The 17730-nt window shown below is 32.6% G+C and overlaps 1 protein-coding gene and 1 long non-coding RNA gene across 2 annotated transcripts in view; one reads left to right on the forward strand and one right to left on the reverse strand.

The window, feature by feature from the left end:
* The window catches only part of LOC118181837 (cell adhesion molecule Dscam1-like), a 1450682-nt gene that overhangs the window by 201445 nt on the left and 1231507 nt on the right, over positions 1 to 17730 (reverse strand). Inside the window, exon 10 of the mRNA XM_085816862.1 lies at positions 12165 to 12452. Within this exon, the coding sequence (XP_085672988.1) occupies positions 12165 to 12452 (288 nt within the window). The remainder of the gene's footprint in view (positions 1 to 12164; positions 12453 to 17730) is intronic.
* The window catches only part of LOC146997162 (uncharacterized), a 101383-nt gene that overhangs the window by 33213 nt on the left and 50440 nt on the right, over positions 1 to 17730 (forward strand). The window lies entirely within an intron of this gene.

The following is a 17730-nucleotide window of genomic DNA, read 5'->3' on the forward strand; positions in this document are numbered from 1 at the left end:
TTATATACCCAAAATATACCATAATAGTAAAAAGTATCTAAAATATGTATTGAATTAACAGAACTACACAACATATTGAAAATTTGTAAAGCTCTTGGTAAGGCAGGATCTACAGCATTTTTTAAAATTATTGTATAACAGCTTATACTCATTACACCTGTGAGCAAATTGTACTCGACAATGTCATATGCCCTTCCAAGTAACAGAAACTCTGCAGTACTCAAGATAAACGGTCATCAACATTTTTCACTTAGTCTCAACAACAGTAGACTTTCCCTCCATATTCCGCTCCTTCTTTCAGTATTCCTTATTCTAGATAGTCAAATCCCGGAGGACATAGCACTATGTTCTAATTCCCACTCCCCAATTCATTCACGGTATCCAACAAGTGGATGAGCACCTAACGCAGTTGATCCAGCTGTTCTGTAGACGGTCGAAATTTATTCAGATATTTAGGGAAAATTTTTACAAAGAATGAACATAAAAAGAAGCATTTACAATGAATATAACCAGCAAATTTTGCACTACAGCATAATTTTACCTGTGATTGTTAAGGTACAATACCGCAACACTAACTTTACAGATCCGCTCAGTTTCGATGGAGAACACTGTTAGGTAGAGGGTTTTGGTGCGAAATAATCACATACAAAATTTGATAAACCAAAAATTTTTAATCTCATCTCCTAATGAGCATTTGGAAAATTAAGTACAATACAACAACAATGAATTTACTGACCCAGGTTCGTGTTACACATTTCTCTTTATAATTCATTAACTGGATCTGTCGTGGACAAAAGCATATTCCTAAGTAAACACAGATCCTAGCTATAGAAATATCCATTTTGTTAAATACATTTTCCTACTTTCTCCAATAACATATTAAAGTCACAGTAAAAATATAAATACCAGTTTTATCATAATCTCCTGAATAATTATTTACCATTCAAATAAAACCTGGAGCATACTGACCAATAAGTATAACAGACAGTTCTTTATCAGTCTCAGGCTACGTCAGCCTTTTCTACAAGTTTTCCTTTAAATTTTTCATCAACATCAAGCCAGTACCCAAGATAAACCAAATCTACCCAAACTCGAAAAGTCTAAAAAAGAAAAAAAAACCCTCCGTATTCAAATCAAACATATCGCTGACGAAACACCTCTAGGCTTTAGCTCAACAAACTATCTTTCTTTTTTTTTCTTCTTTATTTTCACTAACTCCAAATCCAACTCAAAAATCAGTAGCTGAAGAAAAACTCTCCGAGCCCTTGCTTTCAATCAAATCTCCTCCCTTTTAACTCCTCGCCTAATTATTAATTATACAGCAACGACAGACGCAACGACGCCTCATTTCAAATTAATTGGTGTATCGCAACACGCCATGACCTTATCCCAGCCAATTATAACTCGTAAAATTTAGAGTAGGTGCCGCACATCCTTCGTTATCAACAGAGAGCAAAACATCAGAGTACTTTCCTGTTCCTGGGAAAAAAGTCGAAAAATATCACTCCCCGAGAAACGTTTCCTACGATAATATTTTCTATTTGCATCGCAGATCAAGGAACGCATAACAATAAATGGCGCCTAACCTCAGTCAATACTTATTTTACAAAGCTGCTGCGAACAAAATCAATCTTTATCTTAAGCAATACAAACCGCCCAAAGAAGTCTGTATCCGTTTCCTGCAGACCGCACAGTGTACAGGTTCTCATTCAGGAAAAGAAAGAAAAAAAAATGTTGCACGGTCACTAGAGCACACACAGATAGCGAAAGGGTCCTATTCCTTATCCCTTATCTTGTATTCCCCATGCTAGCTTCGTAGCCCAACCCCATATTTTGCAGACCAATTTCCTGTCAAAGAATCCACAGTTAAAAGAAACCTGATACCAGAATTACATTACAACACCCCATGAGGCGAATTTAAAGCTTTCTTGATCCCCTCTTCACCTACTACCAAATATAAGGGCTCGACACCGCACATACACCAGACAATTTTACTCTCTATCTATGCCTTCTCCCGGGATCGAACCCTGGCCCAGTGGTACATCAGCAGCATCTCTAAATACTATACTTTTCAAAGACTATACCGAAATCCTGTGAAAATTCCTAGACTAAGTTTATTGACCCTGATTAAGCTACCTCAGATGAAACATTTTGAAAATAAATGCAATGAGGCTTCGAACCGATTAAAAAAATATATGAAAGAGATAAACTGAAAGTTGTTATTAAAGTGAAACTAATTTCGAATAAAAAAAAAATCTGAAGGTTGCAGATTTTAAATTACGTCCAAAGGGGCGTTTATTAACGTTTTGTGTGTTACCTTTATTTATTAAATATCATGTTCTTAGCACTTAAACCATAAAATTCAGTTCATTAGTAATGGCGCAAAATAATTTTTAAATGAGCATATCTTTAGAATTTCCGATACACAGTTCCGCGCGCGCTGGAGATAAAAAGTTTTTTTTTTTCCTCTAGAGTGTTGCCATTGCTCGCTTTGAAATCCTTGAGTTTGTTAATCAAAAATTCGTTAACGTTTTACAAAATGTGAAATCGATAATTAAACAAATTCCAAATTTCAAATTTGGTTCTCCACATGCCCATATTCGTAGGAGGATTACGTCATTCAAAATTCCATGGCTCTATGTACCGTTGTTGTATCATAATGCGAGAAATATACATACATTTATGCAGATGTTTCATTATTTAATTTCTTCAACTATAATGCAATACTCTAACATTTGGTGGCAACAGTTTGAAAAGTGAAAATGACATAGTGATTCAACGCAAAATCGCAAAACGAAAACAATAGTCCTTTAAGGGCAGAGTCCCATTGGACTAAAAATGACGGTTTTTCAATTAATATGTGCTGATAACTAAAGTTAGATACTAATATTTTTGTACAGAGAATTTTATTCTCTTTATACATTATTTGTTTTATATTATTCTATTTGTTTACAGGATTTTATTCTATTTCGTATAGTATTGAGCGTTTTAATAGTACTCGTATTTCTAATCTTACATCTGTTACTAACATAAATAATACTTGTAATAAATCTTGTAATAATCCGTGACAAGGAGATATAAAATCTTACGAAACTGTATCAATGTGTTTAAGCAAAAAAAATACTATTCCGCAGATCAACTTATGTAGCAAATCTGTCATATAATAAATTCCTTCCTAGTGAAGGAAAAGGAAGCCATAAATATTATACGTTTACACCTCTATGCGCACTTTAATATGTAGTTAGCGCAGATTAGGGCAAAGCTAAATGAAGGGAAATGCAATGCAGGTAAGTAGTATCTACATCCACTCATGGCTATACAATGTATTTTCCCATTAAAGATGGTGCTTATTTCCCCTTTTAGTTGTAAAAGTCATTTGGAGTAATTACTCCCTGCTGTCTCATCCTACAGTGTTACGTTGTTCCACGCCATAAAAGCACCAGACTGAAGTTAAAACAGTAAATAGATTAGCAGTGATTGAATTATTATGACGAAGTATAAAACCTTCTCATAATTCGATGGGAATACCTTCTAACTTAAAAGTTCTTTCCAGTTTTAGTTCAAGAAGTGTGAAAAATTCTTAAGAACCTTCAAACAATAGGCACTTTAAAAAGCAATATATAATTGTTTATTGTGTATTAATCACACATTGCTATTATTAAACAATTCAGAATGTTTAAATTATTTGTAAACAAATCATTCTACTTAAGTCTAGATATTTTTTATCAGATTGTTGCCATTTAGTTAGTTATATTAAATGGAATATTCCCTCTTCTTTATTGTATTCTCTTAATTTGCGCTATTTTTATTTATCTCAACAGAATGATTAACGTTAACAATATTATTGAATAGTGAGGAGGTAGTATGAATGTATTTTTAATATCAGAATCAGGTGCAGCTGTTTAAATAATGTGAATGGTAAAATTTCACATCCTGGCAAAACAGGTATATTTTATTTGACGAAACATAGTACTTTTAAGCTTCTATACTAAATATTTGTGTTACTCATCAGCGTAATAAAATTATCTTCCACAAACAATATGCAGTTCTTAAAAAGCATGTTGCAACAAGTGTTATTAACCATGAGTGCAATTAATAAAAGACATTTTTAAAGCAATATGTCTTGATTAAAGCAATTTCTAACTCTATTTCGTAATGTACTCACTAGAAATATGCTCTCTGCTCTCGAACTGATCAAAAAACAGATTCATTTTTCTGATGTAGCGAACGGTGATTCGTCATATAAAAACGGTAGCAGTATTGTAAAGTTCTATCACTGAGATAATTTTCTGAAATTGTTACCGCTTTTAAAACTGCTACCGTTTCTAAAACTGCTACCATTCTAAAAATACAACAGTAGCTTTCACTGAGAGCTTCTATTGGTAGCTTACCAAAAATGTTTGATTCTATTTTAGGGCAGGAAGAATGTTTATTTTTCCTCAGAGACTTCATTTTTATGATTTCACAACTTTTTAATTTTTGTTTTTTATTCTAGAAGTTTATTATCAGTTTTCTTTAGAGAGGAGTTTCAGAGATGATCAAAATTAGAGTTGAAAGAAATCAGTCCAGGGAGTTAGAGGTTCGATTGAGTCGATTATCTCGATCCCACTAATCATTCGGTGTTGGTGTATTTAATTATGGCAAAGCACACGAGGGCTATCTGCCTAAGGTTAGGGGTGCCTTAGTGGAGGACTTTGTAAGGGAAACTGGCTCGTATACACGTTACACACAAGGAAAACAACAAAAACGCCCATGCAGCCAGCCCGCTCGCGGGATTCGAACCTTGGACCGAAGTACCAGTGTTCAGCGACTTTACCGCTCGGCCGCTGGTCGGCCCACTAATCATTCGATTCTCTTTGCTCTTGGGTACACACTCATACAGGTTCTTGATTCAGTCCCCGTTTACGATCTATTTTATCGAGGTTAATGTTAACCAGCGTTGAGTCGTAAAAAGGAATCGATTCAGTTCAGATTTGATCCCATGAAAAGTAGTTTTGCTCATTTCTAGTACTAAGAATCTGAAGGAATAGGATTGGATTTAATAGATTACAGCAAATCACACTAGGTCTATCTGTCTAATGGGAAGGATGTTTTATGGGGACTCTTTAAGACGAAGAAAATATAAAATTTAATTTTCTGCTAAATCAGACTGGATCGCAAATAAAATTAAAGATAGATTACTTTTAATGAAATGCTTATTCACGAACACCAAAATCAAACTGCACTACACATCAGCAGACACAAACCTCACAGATTTTAGCATATAAATAAGAACTTATGCTATCTATTGCCAAGTTGAGAATCAATCATCCAGCCCATTCGCTGCGAAAACCCGGACGCATATTTCACAAGTGCACATCAGCGTAGCCACTGAGGAGGGGTTTCGAAAATGAACCAATGAGCTGCTGTTGCTCTTGTGATGCTAAATCTCCGTGCATGTGAGCGTATGTTGTTTACGTTTTAATTTGCATTTGTTTCGCAGTTATAAATATATGGCGTAATCGTAGAAAATCTCGCAGCGCTTTCGTTTTCTTAGTTTGGTTAATTGCTGACATTTCACTTTCGCGATTTTTATCACGCATTAATATTAGGAATGATGTTCACGGCATTAAGAGATTAAGAGAATTCAAGTGTATATATATTTTTTATTTAATTCAGCTGAGAATGACTGAAAGTGTTACAATGAATCTAGTGTTTTCTTATTTCAGTGCTTGCATTCTTTTGATTTTAAAGTGTAAGATTCAGAATACATATGATCTGATTATATCCATTGTTAAGATTAAAAATTATATGTGAATAAATTGAATATATTCGTTGTGAATACGATAAATTCATGATGAGTATTTCTTTTGTAGACAGTACATTTAATAGTGAGCAGTTATTAAATGCGAAATTTAACACACTAAATGATTACGAATGCAATTAGTAAAGTTCACTTTGAATAAATTGTGCATTGGTTATTATTATAGAACATCTTTTTCATATAGACTGCAATAAAAAGTGCTGACTTCTATATACATATATAATTGGTGTAAATATGTTTCTCATACCCATAGTTATATGTAAAGATTACATTTGGGCTCAGATGTTTATCACATATTTATTTCTTCATCTTATTCACCACTTATGAAGTAATATTTCACATCGATATTTTTGTGAAGTATCCAAAATGTGTTTATATTTATTTCAACCAGGTAGTGAAATCTTCATAATTTTCTATAATTGATTTAACTTCGCAATGAAAAGTTTTAGGAGCAATCGACGATGCTTTAATTATTTTGTACAGAAAATTGCGTGGCAGAATATTTTCAACTATCTTGCTTAAAGTATGCGAAAGGTCATGTGACATGACAGAAATTTTACTGGATGCTCATTGGTCCATCCTAGAAGCCCACCGAGGTAGGGGCTTCTAGGATGGACTTTTCTTACACAAGGACTTTTAGGATGAACTATTCTTACACAGATGTGCACTTGTGAAATAAATTACCCAACTACACTTGTGTCTAAATTTTAAGAAAGAGGAAGATAAATTAGCATAAAAGCGGATCAAGACAACAGAAGACACCGAAAGACTAACCACATGATAGACTTATGTTCTGTGATGAAACTATGCACCTTGTCTATACCAAGTGATAGACTTGGTATGCGACTTAGGCATATACGTATATGAGACATGACATAGGAGGAAGAGCGTCGGAAGGGTATAAAGGACTAGGACATTGCACCCTAAGAAATTATACTTTTTTGGAGCATTTATACTATAAGATATTACTTTTAAAGTTCAATATTAACTTTAAAATTAAAAGTTCAATATTCAAACGAAATTGCTGTAGCTTATAGACTATATACAGCGTCTAATTGTTATAACTACTATTAATAATTCAGGAATGTCTATTGCTTAAATAGATGTTGAAGTACACGAAGACTCATAAAAGAGAGCAGACTTGCAGTCAAGGCAGATTTAATAGGAAGCACTCATGAAAAATTTAATATTCACTTTCATTTCAATTCACATTTGCAGCTACAAATAACTTAATACTAATTGTGCCTGTTCCAGAACACTAAGATGCTTGAGAACTTTGATGCAAGTAGACAGCAGAAGTCTAGTTAGGCCGAGAATCAATGGCGAAGTTTTCAAGTCTTAAATTAGAAAAAATTGCATTCGGTTCCAATACCACTTGACTGGATAATCAATAAATCCCTGAGAATATTAAGGCTTACGGCTTACGCAATTTTTTATCACAACGATATGTAAAAGTCGAATGCTATAGATTAAATTAATATAGAAATGAAGCTGTTCAGAAAAATTTATTATAAGCAGCTACTATTTTAGAATAATGACTAGAAATACGCAAATTAAGAAGAAGAATTAAGGAGGTATTGATAAATTAAGTTATTATTTACATATAATGACTAGATAATAATGACTAGAAATACGCAAATTAAGAAGAAGAATTAAGGAGGTATTGATAAATTAAGTTATTATTTATATATTTATGCATTTTTCTATAGTTTCAAATTATCAAAATATTTATTGAATTCTTATTGAAATATCCATTTTGATAATAACTCAATCTATTATATTTATAACTTTCTATGTTAAAAACGGAATGCAATCCCTCAAGTTTCCAGCTTTTAAAAGTAAATTTTTTCCTTAGCAATTACTTCATTCAATGGTAAAGACTTTGATTTTATCGAATGATAGCATTTAATTAAAAAAAAAGAAAATTAAACGTTTGTATGATTACCTATTAGCCAGTATTTCAGCAAATTTCTATTCGTAGAATTCATAACAACTACAATTGTTCATTAATTTACATTTCTCAAGTAAGCACGTGTTAATAATTATATATTTTACGATATTAGAAATATATATATACGTATATAAAACGAAGTTTTTTGAATTAGGTCTTCCTTCTGTAACATTACCGTTATGCTACGTGTTACGTCAAATTACACTAACAATCCTTCATCAGCTACCATGTGTGACGCGTATAAGAGCCAGTTTCCCTTAGAGAATCCTCCATGAAGGCATGCTTACCTTCTGGCAGATAGCCCTCGAGTACTTTGCTATAATTAAATAAAGCAAATCTTTATATCCCAAGTGGTCAAGTGGTCTGTCAAAAATTGTTAGTCCAGGAAAGACAAAAATCTGTCACATATCCATCACATGACATAAAACATTGTTTGTTCTCAGTAGTGTTGCTTTTCGACTTAAGTGATGAGGATCGTTATCGCTTTTTTTAAATAAGCACAAATAAATTTCTCAGCTAAACACTTTCGAAAAAATATGCTTAGCTTCCTAGCAAGCTTTGATCTGCCTTTTTAAATGCGGGAAGCGAATTTAGGAGTACATATTTCTTCTTGTTGATAAGGTCAGGTTTTGACTTATTAGAAAATAACACATAAATATTTGCTTTTAATTGCAACAGATATATACTCTGATCTTTCAAGTTTGTCATCGCAAAGATATGAGTTTGCATCCATTTCAAGGCTTGAGCTGGCATCTGATTGAAAATCGGACCTTAATTACTATTTATTTTTTTATTTTAAGTTTCAACTTTTTAAAAATTATTTTACCATTTTACCATGAAATATAACATTTACAAAATTAATTCTTCTACTTGGAAGCAATAAGTGTAATAATAAACAAAAAGTGTAATTCTAATTACTTCCTAAAAGGGGTTCTAGAAGAAAAGAATATGAATTTAAGGTTTAAAGATCATTTGCATTTGTAAATAATCCTAGTGATTATTAAACTAAACGTAGTCAATAGGTTAAAAATTTGCAACGTGCAAGCTTAAAGAAACATCTTACGTATTTCCACTATTAAGAAATGATTTACTTACTTGTAAATTAACATTGCTGTTCACAAAGAATTATTTTGCAAAAACTTCTTGTTGCTAATACAAAGCAAATTAAAAGAATTTTCACTGTATTCTGGTAAAAACGATCATCATGAATTAATCTTCTAAATGTGTCACTTTCACTGAATTGCACAATCCTTTTCAAGAAGAAAGTTTTATTTTTAGAATTATTTTTTCATCTTCACAGTAAGGTCTTCAGAAGATTTTATTCAAATATTCTCACATATTTTACACGGGTTTTAGTGATTTCTCTTAGCTTTTTCATAATTTTCTCCATCCATCTCCTAATTAATCTTCTCCCTTTCATCTTGAGTTCTAGGTGTCGATCGAAAAGATATAGTGAATTCTCTCCCATTTATAGTTCCAAGAACATAACTCACATGTTTCAAAGGTTTTTGATTGATTTTTTCTATCCTTGAAGAATTTTTTTTTATCTTGTGAAGCTTTTTTTAATATCTTTTAGAGCAAATGTTATTAAATCCTTCGGTTCCACGTATGTAATATTTTTTTTTTAATTGAATTCTATTTTAATGAAAGTTAAAATACAGCTAGCTGGTAAGCGTAAAATAGCTCTGAAATATTCTGGTAACACATTGTTACAGAAAAAATACGAAGAATAACAAATACGACACAAAATACTAAGGCTAATAAGTATAACATAGAAAAAATACTCATAATAAATATGACACTATCTTATATCCCATGATTTCGTGGAAAATGTAGAGTCATTAGGCTATTTAAAAGTAGAAGACGTGAAAAGTGAGCAGTGTCCTCGCCAGGACACTGCTCACTAGAATAAGTTATGGCGCTTTAAGTTTAAATACTCTTATTTAGTAACGAATAAATGATCTATAGTGATAATTGAATAAAAGCTATGGAATAAAGATGTACCATTAAAAACTAAATCAACTTGCCTCTTCTTTTGGATTAGCCTTACCACTCTGCAAAAACCATGCTTGAACTTTGATGCCGAAATATCACATATACGTATATCAAGATCTATATTTTGATTCTTAATGAAATTTAAGTGATACCTCTATTACAAGGGAAATCCTTTGAAATATACCGAAATAATACATTACCCTTACCACACCAAACAGATTATACACAAATCTGTTGCATTATTGTGTAAGGCAATAAAACGGAGGCACAGTTATCACTGTAAGACATATAATGCAATCAACTAGCATAGAGTTCCAAGTTTTCACAGGATGAGTGATTTGTTTCTGAAATTTTCATGAGTTTTTATTCTGTATAGCTATGGGTTACATTTACTTACAGGTGTAATATGTGTAGCGCAAATTCAGTAGTAGTGATGGCTCGTAAACTATGTTAATGGTTCAGCTTTATTATATTTGCTGTGAAATGACATTTATGAATCTGAAAAATAGCATCTTTATAGTACTAGTAGAAAAAATATCCTACGTAAGATGAGCGATTATGATTAGGTATGTCTCCCCCCACAAATATAGCCGTGTGTACCAAATGTTTCACAGCAATAAAATGGCTAAATGCAATCTTGATTGGCTAACTAAATGCTCTTGGACTTGTTGGTGGCTTACTGAATCCCCATATCCTTTCCTATTGCATGCCTTCCAACATACGAGTCAGAAAAGAGCAATTAACGTACAAATATTTTTGGATTGCTATTTTCCTACGACATTGATATACAGAGCTAATTAGTACAGGGGTGACAAACTCTAGACAATGGGAAATCGCGTAGCAATGCAAGTCAGGAAACGCTTTCCTGGCGCGTAGTCACGATACAAAAATCGAGAAAGAAAGGACACGAACAGGGTGAGAAAACATTTTCATTATTCGGAGTACAAAAAAAAAAAAAAAAAAAAAAAAAAAAATCTGAAATGTTTCAGATTTTAAATTACGTCCAAAGGGGCTTTTTTTAACAGTGTGTTACCTTTCTTTATTAAATATCATGTTCCTCGCACTTAAACCATAAGATCCAGTGCAACAGCAATATCGCAAAATAGTTTTAAAACGAGCATATCTTTAGAATTTACGATACAGAGACTCACGCGCTGGAGATAAAAATATTTTTCTGCACAATGTTGCCATTGCTCGCTTTGAAATCCTTGAGTTTGTTAATCAAAAATTCGTCAAAGTTTTAAAAAACAGGAAATCGATCATAAAACAAATTTCAAATTTCAAATTTGGTCTTCCACATGCTCATATTCGTTGGAGGATTACGTTATTCAAACTTCGATGACTCTATGTACCGTTGTTTTATCACAATACGAGAAATATACATACCAGATTTTTCATTATTTAATTTCTTGAAATATAATGCAGAACTCTAACATTTTGTGGCAACAGTTTGAAAAGTGAACCGACATTTATGAGTCCGACGCAAAATGCCAAAACGAAACTAATAGTCCTTCGGGATTCAAATCCCTTTGGACTAAAAAAAAAAAATAAATAAATTAAAAAAAAAGGAAAAACACATAATGAGACAACGATCATCATCAAAGGTTTTCAAAATACGACCCGAACCGTACGTCATGCATCTTCCATGCGATCTTCCGTTCGTGATGCAGATCTTCCATGCGCCAGAGAATTGAGGCCTGCATCACGGCTCGGGGGCGTAATTTCGAACACCTTCTTTAATGACGATCGTTGTTTGTTTCTGTTCTTATTCCTAGATTTCTGCTGTACTAAACATAATAAAACATGTTTCGTCTCACCTTTTGTGACCTTCCTTTTTTGCCTTTTGTGTCGTTACTTCCGCGTCAGGAAAGCGTTTCCGACCATGTATTGCTATGCGATTTCCCATCGTCTAGGTGTACCCTGTCTCTCTTGAAAGTTTGTCAACGTTGTAGTGATACACGCTGTATATAGTAAATGTTTAGGACAAGAGGTTATTGGAAGTATCTTTCGTAGATTTTATCTATGTAGAAATTATAAGTAAAATCTCATTTCTCTTTGCTAAGATACCTAAAGAGGGAGTTTATGCACGTAAGATTAATATTAATTTTTTCAAGTAATTGTTTAACTTTCGAGATTTAGTTTGAACTTATTTCTTACTTTTTATTCGCATATTTTTATGATAACATTTCTATTCCTTGTTTTATTTAATAATACATCTCTTTTTCAAATTAAGCATAGAACGCATATCCATTATCTTGTTCCATAAACATCATAACCAGTTAAAGAAATTAATGAAAGTCACTGGAAAAATTATAAAAATGTTTAATGATGAATAATATGATGCATTTTAAAATAAATTACATTCAGCAAATACGATACTACGTAATAAGGAAAAGAAATGATTTTTTCTCTTACCATTTACAATAAGTTGACTAGTTCTATTAGTGGATGCAGCTACATTCGTTGCAACACAGGTATATTGTCCTCTATCAGTGGACACAACTTTTTTGAAAGTCACGATAGATGTATCCTCAAATGTCTGTACTGTGGTATCACCATGCGCTAGAAATGTCTGCCCGTTTTTCAACCAGTGAAAGCGCATAGGAGGATCGCCCTTGATCACAACGCACATAAGTTTGGTTCTGGCTTCTTCGTCTACAGTGATACTCTCTCTAAAGTAGTGTGGATCAATTACTGGAGGCACTGAAATATGACAAAGTACATACAACTGTAAGACATTTATTTAAACTAATATACAATCAGCACTACTATAATATAATGAAATGGCATAAAACACGTAACAAAACTCTTTTTGAACAGATACTATAGACATAACAAAACTATTTTATTCCTTAACGCCTGAAGTCACGTGTCGTGTCTTTACTACGCGGAATTACTTTGAAAGAGATCTTAGCGAAAACCATCCACAGCTCTATCTTGGATAATTATAATGTCTTTAATTTGTCAAAGAAGCGCACAGATCTGCACACGTCACATTAGTTTATGTTTGAGTAACATCATAGGAAGAGCTTGGGATTATTTAGTTTGTTTGGTACTGTTATTTTAAATTAAATGTACTAGGTTTAGTTTTTCCTTAGCTTAAGTTTCTGGAATTAGTTTTAAAACTAAAATGTCTGTCATAAATGTTCAGCTTGAAAATCTTTCAGCTGTTAAACTAAAATTTCAAAACGGTGTAAAAACAGTATTTTTTATATTTAGCATTTTATGTTCTTGATAAACCATGTTGCTTCTTTACTGGAGTGAATGCATACACAGATCTTTACAAAATATTACAAGGACGACAAAATTGCGACATGCCATTTCATTCAAGCGTATCACTTTATGGACTGTGCAGTATCTGGGTTAGACACTGGAGAAAACAAAACTAGATTTCATTTGCAGTGGCACTAAATAATGCGAGGAATATCTGTTAGTATCGAAGTTTTCGTAGACAGTTTTAAACTTCAACTGACCGTTACCGCCATTGTTGCCTTAATTTTTATGAGTATCTGAGTTTATTTTTAGTATCGAAATATCTCGTTCTGACAACGTGTTTTGGTAATAAGGCAAGAAATGTTTAGCCGTGTTGGAAGATTCTCTGAAATATTTTTGAGAATATTAATAAGTGTTTTTCATTCTAGTGCCAGATTTTCATTTCAAGAAATTGATGATTATTATTAATTCAAGTCCTACGTTTATATTTCAAAAATACTGAAATTATGCTTCAGTCTAATTCCACATTTATAATTTAAGAATGTTACTGATTATAATTTATTCGAATTCACATTTACGTTTCGAAAATACTACTTGACTGTTATTCATTCTGATTTGAGGTTTATATTTTCAGAATACTGGTGATTGTAATTCATTCAAATTCTATGATTACGCTTCAAGAAATTGGTGATTTTTATTTATTCCAATACTATAACAGAGGATGCTGCGCGTTCTGCTTTAACATAGTTACATAGTTTGGAATATTTTTGAGAGTGTTCGCAGTTGTTAGTTCATTTTAATTAAATCATTTGCTGCTTTTAATTAAATCGAATTCAATTATTGTCGCTATCTGAGTTGTCGTTTCATAGATACTCAAAAATAATATGTCCAATTACGCGTATATGTGTATTGTCGCTAATAAACCAAAAATACTGCTCTACATATATATGGTTTTGAGAGAAGGGCAGCTTGGTTTTCCCGCAATAATTATTTTGTGTTCAGTATGATTACCATCCTTTCAGTATAATGTAAACGTTTGAATATGCATAGAAAATGCATAGCGGTAAAAGCGTAAAGAAATGCAGATTCTGGATTTTATAGTGCTAAGACATGGATCAGAAAACTTTCGTAAATTAATATACAGTAGAAATTCCATTTAAGAAATTTTCAGAATTTTCTAGTATATATACGTCGTTAGCATGAAAGCGTTTCTTGTTGCATGTCAAGAATGTCTGATCTCCATAAGAACGTCAAGTTTTCCTAAGAAGTGATAGCAACTAAAGTGGATATATGTGTATATAGTATATAATTTAAGAAGCATCTGAAATATATTCCCAGCCGTCAATTCCGGACCCAAGTCATATGGGACATCTTCTGATGAAAAAGTGGCAGTCATGACATGAGTCATCGACTGAAACACCATTTCCCATGCCTTACAGTTATAAAAAATATAAAACAACTTTGACTTCCACTTACTGTCAGCTATACATGTCCCATTTCGATCTAAAAAATATCCGCGCGACGGAAACTTACGCGAGATAGACTTTTCTCTGTACTAAGGCTTCCGATAATAACGAAAGAAAAAAAATTATAGCTTTTACTGACGGTTACCCGTTTTTCAAAGAATTGTAAGCGTAGATTCCATATTTGAACGATATGGGCTGTCAAAAAATGTTGACAGTAAAAAAAGGATAATCACTGTATAAAAAAAAGCTGCTTATTGATCTGGAAGAATGACTTTGGTTTTTTTAGCTCTGGGGCAACATTTTCTTCCGCCCCCCATTTTATATATTATTTTTACTTTTTTTTTTTATTCGGGGAAACCGATTTGTAGATCGTTTTACGCTGTCACACGCCCAGCCGGTATCCCAGATTCTTAAAAAAAAATATTTTCTTTTTCAGTGTTGTTAAAGCGGAATATGCAAAAATCCCCGACTAAAAAAAAAAAAAAAAAAAAAAAAAAAAAAAGTTTTTATGTAACGAAATGACACGCGACTTTTTTTCCCTCGTTCTATTTTTAACAAAAACTAGGGGACACAATGTGCAGGTTAATTTTTATTCAGCTATATCCCTTTGTTTGTACAAGCATGTTAATGGAACCAATTTGTTTCCGGTGACAGATTTAAGTATGGAAACTGCATTAAAGTGATTTTAGATCCTTGAAAAGTTTTAGGTATCTGAAAGAAAGAGAGAAAATTTATTACTTGATGAAAAAGAAAAACAACTGAAAGGAAAAAGTTTTTCTCCCTTTACCTTCAATTTGCAAATCGATTCCCAACAAATGACGATGAATTACGGCTCGGAATAATTTTGTGCATGCAATCATTCATTCAGCACGTGACATTAAGATGATAACTTTCAAATAGAAAATATTTAAAGGGGAGGATTTCTTAAAAAGTATTTGATGAGGACCAATTGCGTTATTCCCAAGGGCGGTTTTACTAAGATAGAACTCCTTTTAATAGTACACATCAAAAAGCATTTTTTTATCGGAATGTAAACAGATGCGTCACTGACTGATGCCTTAAATTTTGTTCAAATAAATAAATAATAAAAAAAAATATCTGATGTAAATGAATTGGCCATGATTTGCCAATAAACTAGGGCAAGTTACGGCTAAAGCTAGCACATATTAATGGCGAAATGAAGATAAATAGGCACTTTTGATGCATCAAAATAAGAAAATTCAGGTTTTTAGTCTATCCCAGAAATAAAATGCTATTTTGGGATTTTTTGCTATCTTTATTTATAAAGAACCACTAGTTCTGTTCCTAGCAAATGCAAAATAAAATCGGTTTTATATCACAACCTAAACTAGTTCGTAACACCTAACCAAGAAATATCTTAAAATATTAACTGACTATAGCCTTTAGCGATTTTGATCAGTTCGCTCCTTACTTAAAAAAATTGAAAACACACGATATATTTAATAAATTAGAAATACCTAATTAATTAGGAAGAAGCACACCTAATACACATAAATATTTAAGATTTATAAACATTTTAAATCTGGGCAAGAATGTAATCGTAGGTTCGCGTAGGCTTTGAATAAAACTAAAAATAAAGTCAATTGTGGGAAAGGAACAGAATTCTTTAATTAAAAATTCTACATTAATATGTTTCTTTTTCAATTAACAGTTACTTAATTATTACCTTCAGTTCTAAAGTAATATCTTGATTAAATTAAAACCTAAACTGTCAAAGATTTCTCGGAACTAACAATTTAAGTGATGAGTTTTTGTTTTAGTGCTAAACTAAATTTAATGAGTTAACTTTTCCTGACACTACTTACTAAAATCACATTATTTTCATAACATTATTTGCTAGAATTCTGCATTAGCAAATACTAATTACTAGAAGAATATAAAAATACATCCCTCAGTTCTCTTACTAAAACTTCAGTACAAAATGGTTGAGTAAATTCATTAATTCTTCAACAAACATACTGTAGTGGATATAACCTGGTAAATTCATTAATTCTTCAACAAACATACTGTAGTGGATATAATCTGCTATCGGCATTAATGTACATTCATTCCAGTTTACTGTCGTTGATTCTGATACTACATTACTACACTATAGTTGCCTATATCCATATTAGATTACAACTATAATCCCAGCGAGATTATAGCTATAAATTTTATTATGAACTTTTTATATGCACCACGTGATCAAAACAACAATAAATAAAAAATCTGTAATATGAAAAATATGGAACGTAGAACGATGCGGTTTGCAGAGAAATGCAAAGAAAAACTTTTTGTTTTGTATTTCTAAAATATTTTATAGCCAGATTAGCTGCATTCTTCACTGTCTGGTAAAACTGTAGCGGCAGCGTAGGCTTGGAACTTCGTATGGGACTATGTGGCGATTTCTCATGATGATCTTTGTATATCATAACAAAATTTATTACGCATGAGAACAGAAATCAACCCAACCGATTTCGTATGAGTCTGTTAATTGGGCTTTTTAATACATGTAAAATTATGGGACTGGTTATTAAACGTTGCGCACTATAAGACGCACTTTTTCTTTGGAAGTGTTAACACAACCTCCTCATCAGCGTGAGAGAGAACCCATACGCGATTTCAGAAATCCCTTCGCATCAATCAAAGAGGACAGCATGGTTCAGGTTTATTGCATTATTCATAGGTCACCTTTCCTTTCAGAAAATCTACGGCGGTGTATTTTGAAGTGTTTTTTTCATAGATCAGAGTTAGGGAGCGCTTACAAAATAAAAAATAATTTTCTAATTGAAAGAAAACATGTGTTATAACTGTGCGAAAATTGTACTCCACAACATCATAGTACTCCTTGCAAAAAGCATGGTACTTTACAGTGTTCCAAATAAGCTGTCATCAGCATTCCACCATGCATTTTCCTTCATAGTACCCCTTGCAAAAAACATGGTACTTTACAGTGTTCCAAATAAGCTGTCATCAGCATTCCACCATGCATTTTCCTTCATAGTACCCCTTGCAAAAAACATGCTACTTTACAGTGTTCCAAATAAGCTGTCATCAGCATTCCACCATGCATTTCCCTTCATACTCATGTCCTTCTTTTAGTATTACCTACTTTGCATAGTCAAATCCCGGATGGCAGAGTATTAAACAATATTTTGTTTAAAATTCCAACGACGGGATCCAACAGGCTGATGAGCACCTAATCCAGTGGGCCAACTGTTCTGTCAAAGGCGAAAAGATAGAAAATGTTCCAACGTTTTACAGTTATTCAAGAGGGAACGCATTCGTATGTCCTTTTCAGC

Source organism: Stegodyphus dumicola, chromosome 5 (assembly GCF_044657685.1).
Source record: "Stegodyphus dumicola isolate Sdum_Otavi_A_Nest chromosome 5, ASM4465768v1".
NCBI classification, from domain to species: domain Eukaryota; kingdom Metazoa; phylum Arthropoda; class Arachnida; order Araneae; family Eresidae; genus Stegodyphus; species Stegodyphus dumicola.